This window comes from Alosa alosa, chromosome 22, assembly GCF_017589495.1.
Source record: "Alosa alosa isolate M-15738 ecotype Scorff River chromosome 22, AALO_Geno_1.1, whole genome shotgun sequence".
Taxonomy (NCBI): Eukaryota; Metazoa; Chordata; class Actinopteri; order Clupeiformes; family Clupeidae; genus Alosa; species Alosa alosa.
This window is the reverse complement of record NC_063210.1, coordinates 13,438,264-13,450,763: the sequence shown is the minus strand read 5'-3', so window position 1 is coordinate 13,450,763 and position 12,500 is coordinate 13,438,264. Positions and strand designations below refer to the sequence as shown.

Sequence of the window (12,500 nt, the reverse complement as noted above, 5' to 3'; positions counted from 1 at the left end):
AAAGCTCTGTTTATCTGCATTATCAACCAATACCATCATGAAGCCTATTTCACTCCCTTTCCCCATACAAAAAAAAAACAACCGTGTCCATGATAACAGATTCCAGTCTAGGAGCTACTTTGCTGGCTTCCTGAAGTGCCTTTCAGATATGCCCTGACAGTTCCCAACGCTGCAGTGCTTGTGCTTACGTTGCCTGCATACGTGTCCCGTAAGCCGAATTTCCATTCAAATCCAACTCCTTGGCCCAAAATGTGTTTTGCAAGCAAGTTGCTTTTGTCTTCCAGCGCCTATTTTTAGAGGTAACAATTCAGAACTCCTTTTTTTGAATTTTGTGCCAATCTTCATGGGGTTACTATCTCCAGGGCGCTCCACCATAGAATTAGTAAGACTCCAATTCCATCCAGAAACTAAAGCCTTAGTGTCCTTAAGCATAACCCTAAGACACACCCTGAGATGAGACAAGGCTTTTAAACTGGAGCACAAAAAAGAAACCTTGTCAAGTCATCGGAAGTGCACTCCGGCAGACTAGTACTTTGAGACAAGTCTGCACAAGCGCACCTGCGTTTGCACACTGCGTTACTACTCTTTGGCAGACGACAAAAGCATTTGCACAGACAAACGCACATAAATACAATTGTAAGCGCTGTGCCGACGCAATGAAGTAACACTGAAGCCATAAATGTGTGATCACTCAATGAAGTAATACTAAAGTCATCATGATGCAATGTGTTGGCTGTGATGGTGCGATGATGGAAGCTTATAGCTAAGATCCACAAAGGTGTAGGATCTAATGCCAACTCTGTGATGTGCGTGTGTGTGTGTTTTGTGTGTGTTTGTGTTTGTTTCTATGGAGTGATGATTTGGTGTCTGATTTGGTGCGATGACACTGTTTGTGTGTGTGTGTGTGTGTGTGTGTGTGTGTGTGTGTGTGTGTGTGTGTGTGCGTGTGCGTGCATATTGATTGATGGTGTGGTGTCTGTGTGTGTGGTGTGTGTGTCTCTTACACGTGTCCTGTCTCGTGGGCCACCACGAACGCGGAGGAGAAGCCGTCCTCGTGGTTGAGTGTGCAACTCCTCAGGGGGTGGCACATGCCTGTCACCGGGGCGTAACCTAGGCAACAAGAAGTCAAATAAACAGTGATGATGAACTGGGATTGCTGGGATTAGCATGCACGGGAAAGGGAGGGAGGCTAGACCCAGCAGGCGAAGACAGCAAGAGAGGGAATGAAGGGGAAATGATAGCGGAACCCAACAAGAGGGGAAAAAAAACATATCACACTGGGAGATGGGTGAGGGTATTTAATAACACACTGTATAACACACAGGTGAATGTGACATTATTGGGATATAACAGCACACTTTATAAGCACTGTTTGTACAGTATAACACACACAGTTTCTGTACACTGTTGTGCATGCTTAATTCACGTGTGATGGTGATGTAACCAAGAGAAGCTCTGCCCCTCTACTGTGGTGTGACCCTCCATGAGGTGGATGATTGACTCAAAAGAGACGCTCTGCGCTAAAAGTAAATCAATTCAATCGAATCAGGTCTTGTCACTCCCAATCATATTGTTTATGATTGTCAAGAAGCAGCACCCTCAGGGAGGATGCTAAGCTAAGCTCTGCAGTGGAGCACGGTAGGCCTATTAACTTAGCCAAAGGCCGGGGTGCCTAGGCGCATGTGTCATGCATTTTCGCAGCAGCCACCGCTCACATTTAAAACAAAAAAAAAAGGAAATCAACCTTAGGCAGGCAGAAGGCATCTTTCTCTCGTTTGTTTTTAATGAGGGGTCAGCAAGACACCAACGTAGTCAATAATGACAAAAAAAACACACACACACACACATAAAGAGAGAGAGAGAGCAGAAAGTCGTTCCCATCTTAGTTACACATAAACAGTACACACAGACACAACAACACATAAGGAAGAAGCAAAGCACAACAGATACAGTATGCTATACTCGATCAAGAGATGTGCAGTGTCTCTGTTCAAGCGCAATTTGCTAGTTTAGAAGCACTTTCTGGATTGTTTTTATTTTCAACTTTTTTTTTAGAAGAGTGTTACCCAATTAAGAATCAATTTCATGCTTTCTGACCTCACCGAAGATCTTTGGCATGCAGGTAAAAAAAGCAGAAAATGCAGTGCGGAATAGACCCCTCTAAAAAAGAATCCATTACCTTTGGTGGCGTTGAAGTAAAACTAAAAGCATAGCATGGCTAATAAATGGTGACACCCAGTAAGGGTCAATAGTTTTTTTTTTCCACTCTGCCCCTTAGCAAGAGCAATGTCAATCAGAACTCCCATTGTGATGGCCTCACTTTTAGGTTGCATCTAAAACTAATGGTTGTTCCCACTTCCCCGAGGGCTGGGGTTGTTTGTACTGTATATTACTATTACAACTGGATTTTTTCCTTTCTCATAGGTATTGTTGCATTATCCTATTTTGGGTTGCATCATAAGCAATACAAGTCAAATGAGTACTCAGCCAGGCGGCACAGTTGCGTAAGAAGCGTTAAGTGCTAGACCCTTTATCAGCAGACAGATAGAGGGTCTACAGGAGAATGTGCTAGAACATTCTCTGAGCTCTTAGAGCTTTGGGCTCTGTAAGCAAAAGTAAAATAAATGAACACTGCAACAGCCATTTTGCAGCCACTTTTTTAACCAAAAAAGGACAAGATTGACAAGACTGACATTTAGCTGCTGAACATGATGATATGATTATAGTGAGAATGGTGTGGTATAGCTGTTTTACCTGTACAACAGTGAACTCTGTTGTGAGGTTATCCTTGGCATTCCTTTACGCGAGACCTTTTCATGTTGTTTTTAGCTGTCTTGGTATCTATTTTACTGTTCATGTTTAGGCGTGAAGAGTCCAGACTTGGAGTGTAAACGATCTTTAACAGCTTCTAGAGTTCACCAATTAAGGCACTTCAATCACAAAACCCAGATGTGGAATATAATAGGTCCAACTGATTGATAATAGCATATTTGTATAGAAAGTTGTATTATAAACTTTTATAAGTATAAATACTTTTTTGATCCCGTGAGGGAAATTTGGTCTCTGCATTTAACCCAATCGGTGAATTAGTGAAACACAAACAGCACACAGTGAGGTGAAGCACACACTAATCCCGGCACAGTGAGCTGCCTGCTACAACTTTCGGGGAGCAGTGAGGGTTAGGTGCCTTGCTGAAGGGCACTTCAGCCGCGGCCCACTGGTCGGGGCTCGAACCGGCAACCCTCTGGTTACAAGTCAAGAGTGCTAACCAGTGGGCCACGGCTGCCCAATCTCCCAAATATGGCATTTTACAGCCTTCTATGTAGCATTCATATACTGTGCATCTGGGTGATTTACTCTGGCAAATTCATATCAAGAACATTATGTAAAAAACATTCCTGTATACTTTCCATGGATACAATTCCAACAGAGGACCTTCAGTTCTTCCTTCTCTCCTCCTCCAAAAAGTTGTTTTGGTTTCAACAGAGTTGGCACTTCTTTTCAAACAACCAAACCATGATATGGAGTGGCATTAGAAAAATTTTTTTTAAATCTAATGTAGTAATTGGATATTTTGCTTGAACAGATGGGGAACAACAGTTGGTGGTAAATCCATGAGTTTCACATCTTTGGCAAACTGCCAGATCTATCTCTGCTGCTGAGAAAGTTTATCAATGGGATTGCTTCACTGGCTCTATATTTGGACTAGGAACCTACCATCTTGTAGTAAAACTCTTGCATTAGGGTGAGATGTTTACCTTGAAGGCTGAAAGTTAGCTATCTGTGAACACAAAGCCTAACCCGAGCGTGCCTCAGCGGCCATAGATACTGTCCTGTTATGGGCATAACAAACCAGGCACTATGGCAACATTTGAAGTGTAAAATACACAACAGATCATTCTCATTGTATGCTTTTTCCCAGTCTTGCTCTTTAAACATGACATACATATTCCAAAAAAAAAAAAAGAAGCAAGACTCAAGTGGCACAGAACGTCAAAACAGCAGATTCTTTTTGACACAATTCAGAAGAAAAAAAGACAACGACAATGCTCATTTGGTAGCTGAGGTGCTGGGGTTCAAAGTCATCAACCAGAGTAAAAAATGAAAAAATCACTCAAATCTGTGTAATAGTTTTTAATTAAAATCTTCCAGCTTTGAGTTTGAAACCTTCCTCAGGCAGAGTAAATTGCCAACACAATTCAGCAACCACAGTAATTAAGTCAAGAATGTATTTTTCCATTTTTGTCTTCCACATCTCTGTGGGTTAAATATCAATTAACTCTTAATTCTTAACTCTTGATATGAGGCCAAATTAAATTCAATTTTTTTTTAGACCTCAGGGGGTTCACAACAATCCTTGACATTTAACAAGGCAGAGTGTGTAAAAGGTAAGGACAGATGTAGTGAAATATGATAATTGTGCAAGGCAATCAAGGACTGACCAAATTTTTGTATGCAAAGGAAAAACATTAGTACAGAGCAAATGTTACCCTGTTTTGTTCTACATGGAAAAATGTATTGAGTGTTTTTATGTCCATTGATTGGACTTTCAGTGTTACATGTAAAATGGTGACCCAGTAGACAAAACACGTGATGATAAGCCTAGGATTAGATAATATGATTTTCTGATGGCATAAGTAGTGTATTTTAAAACAACTACAAGACAATCCTTGTAGTAATTAAATGAACTGGTTAGAGATGAATGATACTATTATGAAAGATGGAATTGTTTGAGTTCTGCAACCAATAGACAAAGACTAACAGGGAGACTACACCAGGCACGTAACTGAAGCGTTCCATTTGCGGAGCGTATGCTGCAACAATTAGATTCCACTATAATCAATGGAACTGGCTACACCAGAAGTGATAGCGGCACGTAGGCCCTACATTTGAAAAAAATAGACCAGTTTATTAACTATATTTATGTTCCATGAACGGAATGCTTCAATTGTCCACCCGGTGTAGCCCAGGTCTGTTTGAGATAAATCTATGTGAAAATATGAGCGGATGAATTTGATGTGATTTTTGAGGAGTACAGAAACACACACACACACACACACACACACACACACACACACACACACACACACACACACACACACACACACACACACACACACACACACACACACACACACACACACACACACACACACAAACACAGAAACACACACACACACACACACACACACAAGATACACACACACACACACACACACACACACACACACACACACACACACACACACATGTTAGACTCTATTCCAGCACTTTTCTTTTTTTCCTCTACATGCCAAAAATTCTTCTGTTGGTTAAGGTTTTTGTAAACAAATGTTTGTTTTCTTTGGTTGGTCGGAATCTGATACACAGGTTGGCACCAATACCCAGTCAGCAAGGTGCTGGAAAGCCACATACAGTAAACTGAATGATAGTGTCCAACTTGGCAAGAGGGGGTCACTAGTGCCAAAGAGAGGGGAAATTCTCCACAAGCAACCAGCAGACCCCCCCTTCCATACAAAATACCCCAAATCTACCCCACCCCACCCCCGAAACCCACCTGTATCTTTTCCATAGGCCTTACCTGTGCCAGACATGAAGCCAACCATTTTGAGTTTGTTTCAGATTTTTTTGGTGTGAATGGGAAGCATATCAGCATTCAGACTGCACAGGCCTCGATCGAGAGAAATACAGTACCTTGCATACCTGCGGGACCAAAATCTTGCCTGGTCAGGAAGATGGCATGGTCATGGTACTCGGCGTGGTTGGGGTCCAAGCGCTGTTGGGTGTTGGCCCAGCGGCACACCTGCTCCAGGCTCCGAGATGGGTTTCCACGCTCAATCAGACTGATGGACTGGTGGAGAAACACATAAACAGACAGTACAGGATTTAGATGGATGTATCGATCAAATGAATAATGGATGGATGGATGGATGGATGGATGAGGCAATTTATGTGTACAGCGGAGAAAATAAGTATTGAACACGTCAACATTTTTTTCAGTAAGTATACTTCCAGAGAGGCTATTCGCATGACATTTTCTACAGACATTGGTATTAACTTAGGTAATCCACACATATTAAAGGTCTCATCTCATGGTTTTTTCATTAATTTTGCCGTGGTCTCTAGTATTAATGAATGCCCTGTGAGCCGGTTTTGGTGAAAAAAAAATGCTCTCCCTCGTCTATTTCATGCTGTTCTAGTTTGGTGGGGAAGGTGGGAGGGAGGAACAACAGGATTTGCCTCTTGCTCATGAATATTCATGACATGTTAATGACCTCGCCTCTGATTGGCTAACAGTACTGTGGCGGCTCCCTCCAGTGCGTCCTCATCCGATTCTGCCTGTGCTATGCTCCATATTCAACTTTACAGGGCTAAAACCTGGCTAAAACTGTCAACTGTTGCACAAAATGTCTTCGGAGATACAACTTCATGTGTTTGATCCTAGTATCCGAGTAGGAAGAAGAACCGCTTCCTGATAGTTTGTCGGTGAACGTTGGTTTAATAGAATGGTAACAATTGCATGTCAGCTTAAAATTTCTCCTAGGTAAACGTTTGTGGCAATCGTCATCTTGCATTCAAGTAATAAACAGTTGGAAACATTTTAAAATAAAGGCCTATTTCTTTACACAGTCAAAAGTCTTTGCAATCTTCCTAGTAGATATTTTACTTCACAACACAGGTTATAAGCACCCTAAATGCAGTTCAGCCACTGACCTAGCCTGCTAATTGTATGCTATCGGAATAGATAGTTATGGTTTGAATTCCATGATACTATAATTGAAAGACCACTTGGTCATAGCCCAATATATATATAGATCTAAATGTAAACACACTTACCTACTCCTAGCTATATTCCGCTGGAATTGCACCAGAATGCCAACAGAAGCAGAGAACGTGTGCTGCAAGACGTTTCCGGTAATGAGAACTATGGCTTTGATAGCCTACATTGGCAGAGGTTAGCCTACTCAAGTTGTTTTCTGTCACGTATGACCCTTAGGAAAAAGTACTATAGGAATCTTATAGTATAAGACTACTATAGAAAAACTATAGCAGTTATAGAATATTATAGAGTTATTAGTAGTACTTCTACAGTATGTCCCAAAATACGTATTCCTATAAGATTACTATAATTTTTTGTCCCAAAATACTATAAGATTCCTATACTACTTTTTCGAAAGGGGATTGCTCATGTGGTTAGAAAAATGGGCAACACCAGTACCCCTGTTGTCTGTATGACCCTGTACCCAGGATTAGAACCAGTCTGCCTTAACATAATGTACTCCCTTCAAAATGCACTAAACATTCGACTATGACGACTATGGCCCCCTTTGAGACAGAAGATATGAAAGTTGAGATAAACCTTTAGCCTATAAAAGGGACAAAAACTGATGCAACTCCTAAAACGAATATACAAAACAGGTCAATTTTCAATAAATAGCTTTATTATATTTACATACAGCAGTGGTACTCAAAGTGTGGTCCGCAAGCTCTCTCAAGTGTTCCACAAGTAGATGTGGTGAAATATAATAGATGAGTTGTTTGCAATATTGAGCCAACTTGTTTGTAAATCCAAACAGTTCTGCAACACTGATGTAACCTACAGTATGAAGTAGAGTTATGAGTAAAAAAGTGGAATGGCACAGGCAAAAAGTATTGAACACACTAAGAAAAAACAGTACACAAAGGCAAGGAATGGCAAGGAACGAGCTGGAATCTATACATAGTTAGAGAGTAATTATCCCTCCTATCTGTGCAAATTAATGTAAGCTGGGTTAGTACATATTGATGAGCTATAAAAAGGTTTTTCATTACCAAGTTGTCACACAAGAAACATGTCATGATGGGTAAAAGCAAAGAGCTCTTCCAAGACTTTTGCAACATTATTTGTTGCAAAACATATCAATGGAACTGGTTAGATAGAATAGAATAGAATAGAATAGAATAAATCTTTAATGTCCACCAAGGTGGAAATTTTTCTTTGGCTCACCAGACATAAAAGACAGATAGACATACAGCCACAATATCATCTCAGACATATGAGTTGAAATATCATGATAAAATACATAGAAAAGAATAAGAGTAAACAATACATAAAAATAAAAGTAAAAGAAGAAATAAAAGAAATAGCATCTCAGTTTGATATTGTCACTTGGTCTGATTGAGGATACTGATGGCATTTGGAGTAAAGGATTTTTTAAATACACTTTTGGCCAGAGGCGCTCTGTAGCGCCTCTCAGACTTTAGGAGCTCAAACTGGCTAGAAAGAGGGTGTGTACTATCTGCAATGATTTTCCTAGCTTTCTTTCTCATTCTGTCTATTTGTGTCAGATGTCTTTGAGGTCTTCCTACTATTTTACTAGCCATTGACACTATCCTATTTAGTTTGTTCCTGGATCTACAGCTTAGGTGTCCAAACCAAGCAGAGAGGTGAAAGGTTAACACACTTTCAATGTGTGTGGTGTATACTAGCTCAGTTATCTGAGCACTAACACCCAGACGGCTCAGTCTTCTAAAGAGACTGAGTCGTTGTGAGCATTTCTTAAAAATGTACTCGGTATTGTCTGAAAAACTGAGATGGTTGTCAACAACCGTACCTAGGTATTTAAAATTTCCTACAGTTTCAACTGCTAGGCCATTAAGTGAAACTGGCTCTGTTGTGTCTTGTTTTTTGCAGAAGACTAACTCTTTGTTTTTGACACATTAATCTCTAGCTCGCTATCATTGCACCATGCTTCAAGGGCCTTTATGTGTGCTAGATAGGAGGCCTCACCAGAGGGGTCAGTTTTTTGTGAGGCCTACTAAGAGGCCTACTAACGCCATGTCATCCGCATATTTTATCAATTTGAAGAGGCTATCATTGATAGAGAACTCGTTAGTGCATAGAGAGAAAAGTAGAGGGGAAAGGACGCTACCTTGTGGGCAGCCTGTACTGATGGTTTGCACTCCTGACAAAACGCCATTTACACATACCCTCTGAGGGCGACAGGAGAGGAAGTCTCTGATCCAGAGAATTAGGCACTTATCTATGTTAATTTTGGCTAGTCTTTGCAGGAGAATGTGTAGTTTAATGGAATTAAAAGCTAGAAGGACCAGCACAGCATCGGCTGTCCCTCTGTCACTTCTATATGCAAACTGCAGCGGATCTAACAAGCTGGTAACTTGAGAGGTCAATATATCCACCAGAACCCTCTCCATTGTTTTACACAATATGGAGGTGATGGCTATAGGTCGGAAATCTTCAGGCTGACTCGCACCTGGCTTTTTTGGTATGGGCCTTATTAGAGAAAATTTCCAGGACGTGGGTACACCTGCAACTAGGAGGGCGTTAAATAGCCTTGAGAAGACACCTTTTAATTGTGGGGCACAGTCTTTCAGTAGGCGGGCTTTCAGGCCATCTGGGCCAGTGGCTTTATTTAGTTTCAGTTTGGTGAGGCTTTTGGTAACAGTTTTTTCTGTAATAAATATTGGTGAACCTATGGGGAGATTTTTGCAGATGTCATCACACTCAACCTTATCATCCACAACATCAAACCTGCAGAAGAACTTATTCATTACCTCTACAAGTCCTTGACTGTAAACTGCAGGACTGTCAGCTTTTTTACAACTTTTCCCCATTAAAGTGTTTAAGCCCTCCCAAGCCTGTTTTATGTTACCGCTGAAAAATTTACTCTCTATCTTGTTTTTATATTAAATTTTTGCCTTTAAGATACCCCCTTAGTTCTTTCCTTTTTTCCTGAGCTAGTTCCATATTGCCTGAGCAAAATGCAGTTTTTCTTTCCTTAAGACAGATTTGTAATTGTTTAGAAACCCAGGGTTTATTATTTGGGAATATTTTAATAGTCTTTGTTTCTGACACACAGTCCTCGCAGAATTTAATGCATGATGTTATAGTGTCCGTAAGTTCATTCCCATCCTGGCAGGATTCAAAGAAGGTGTCCCAATTTGTGTTTTCAAAGCAGTCCCTGAGTCGATCTTTGTTTGTTTCAGACCACACCTGTATCTGCTTGATGGCTGGTTTCGTTCTTTTGAGCAAAGCTTTATATTTAGGCAGGAGGTGGATTACATTATGGTCGGATTTCCCGAGGGGTGGTCTGCACACCGCTTTATATGCCTCAGGGATATTTCCGTAGCAGCGGTCGAGGGTCCGATTTAACCGAGTAGGACAGTCGACATATTGATGAGCAGTGGGCAGATGCGTAGACAAGTTACATGAGTTGAAGCAAAGTCCTTTTAGGCAAGTCCCTCCACTCGGCGGCCATATACCAACATTTTGTGGGCACTCATCGGGCAGTCTTTGGGTCGAACTGCGCGTGCGCAAGGCTTCACGACACCAATCTTGCTCCAGCGGCGAGATCACAACACATGATTGGCACGATGTCTTCACAACACACCATATGATTGGCTCAATGTATTCACATGTCAACGTTTTGCCGAGGAAGGGGTGGGATATGTGTAGACAACGGCCATATTGACGTTACAAACTAACCCCATGCATTTCTATGGAGGATTGTTTGAGTGTTGTGTCTCATCTTTAGAAAGTCTCTGGTTGAAGTTCCCGAGGACGAAGATGGCCTGGTCTGTGGAGCGGGCGAGTGCATCATTATAGCTCTCTGTTATTTTTACCCCTGCTGCTTCGTCATTCGGTCCGGGCACATACACAAGAATAACTAATTTGACCGAACTCTCGCGGGAGGTAGAATGGTCTGAAAGATACAGTTAATATTTCATAGTCCGGTGTGCACACCTGCTCCCAAACGCAATCCTGTGCAGCCCACCGATTGTCGACAAGGACCACTCCAGAAAGACTTAGAGGCAGCAGGTTCAATTGTTACAGAGAAAATCATAGGTAATGCACTCCACCGCCATGGCCTCTATGCACGCTCACCCCCCATGACTATTACTGAAGAAAAACATGTCGAAGCTCATTGAAAGTTTGCTACACAACATTTGGACAAGCCTATGAAATACTAAGAGAATGTATTCTGGTCAGGTGAGAGCAAAATTAAACTCTTTGGATGTCATACTAAACACCATATTTGGAGGAGAAATGGCACTGTGCATCACCCTAAAAATACCATACCAACAGTGAAGTTTGGAGGTGGAGGCATCACGGTGTGGGACTGTTTTTCATCTCATGGTACTGGCAGACTTCATTCAGTTGAAGAAATGATGAATGGAGCCATTTTTTCTGGGAGAATCTTGCCATCCACCAGAACAATGAGGATGAGACATGGCTAGACACATGGCTAGACCTTCCAGCAGGACAATGATTCAGCAAAGGAACCTCTCAATTGGTTTCTGAGAAAGGAAATTCAGGCCCTGACTTAAATCCAATTGAACAGTTTTGGAAGTTACCTAAAGATCAGGATTTACAAGAGGGACCCCTGGAATCTTAAAAGACTATCTGTTAAAAAGAATGGGCCAAAATCACACCTGAATACTGCGACTGATTAGTTTCGTCATAGAGGAAATGCCTTGAAGCTCTCATTTCAAATAAAGGGTTTTCCACAAAGTATTTAAGACATTTCAGTAGGCGTGTTCAATACTTTTTTCCTGTGGCATTCCACTTTTTTACTCATAACTCTACTTATGAACATTAATGTTTTTTGTTTTTTTTATATGTGTGGATTACCTAAGTTAATACTAATGTCTGGTGAAAATTTCATGCAAATTGCCTCACTGGAAGTATACTTACTGAAAAAAATATTATATTAATATTATATAAAATTATTATATTATTAAATAAATATTATAAAAATATTTATTTTCCCCGCTGTAGATAATGGGATGGGGTGAAGAATAGATGGATAAATAAATGATGAGTTGGATAAATGAATGGATGATTGGTGGATAAATTAATCATGAGTTGATGGGTAGATAATTCGATTTCTTTTGGTTTAAGTTTCAACTTGGGTCTCTTCAGCTACATAGAAGTTATGGGTTATCAGACTCTGAGATCTTCTTGGAACTTTTTGCATTCCAATCAGAGCTGAAAAGAATCTGTTCTAAAAGTAAATAAGGAAGGATCATACCCTAGACTTGTTCCAATCAAGCTGATGCAGCTTGTGGCTACTCACTGAACCAAGAGTCTATTTTAAGTTCAGTGGTTCTAAACAAAACATCTCAGGGATGACATTTATCTCAAACACCTGGTGAAACCCCCTCTAATCCAAATAACAATCCCACAGGTCATCATTTTCATTAATTTACTGAGCATAACTTGCGTTTTTTCCACCCACACTTTGACATTTGATAGACCCTGGGATTGTGTACAACTAAGACAGGACACCTTATTTTTTGGTATTCTGAGGCATTGTACAACCCTGGTTCCAAAAATGTTGGGACGTTGTGAAAAATGTTAAAAACAGAATGCTATGATTTTCAAATCATGCAAAAGCTATATATAAAAAGGAGAATAATACAAAGACAACATATCAATTGTTGAAAAATAAATGTTATTGTTTTTTTTTAAACAAGGTTATAAAAATAGACCTGTTTGA

General features: G+C 40.6%; 1 protein-coding gene across 2 annotated transcripts in view; it reads right to left on the bottom strand.

The window, feature by feature from the left end:
• Positions 1–12,500, bottom strand: part of LOC125287501 (A disintegrin and metalloproteinase with thrombospondin motifs 3) — a 71,209-nt gene that overhangs the window by 26,544 nt on the left and 32,165 nt on the right. The window contains exons 6-7 of one of the 2 annotated variants that reach the window (XM_048233367.1): positions 5,695–5,851; positions 1,005–1,110 (exon numbers count right to left, since the gene is read on the bottom strand). In XM_048233367.1, coding sequence (XP_048089324.1) covers positions 1,005–1,110; positions 5,695–5,851 — 263 coding nt within the window. The remainder of the gene's footprint in view (positions 1–1,004; positions 1,111–5,694; positions 5,852–12,500) is intronic. The other variant, XM_048233368.1, reaches the window with a different exon arrangement.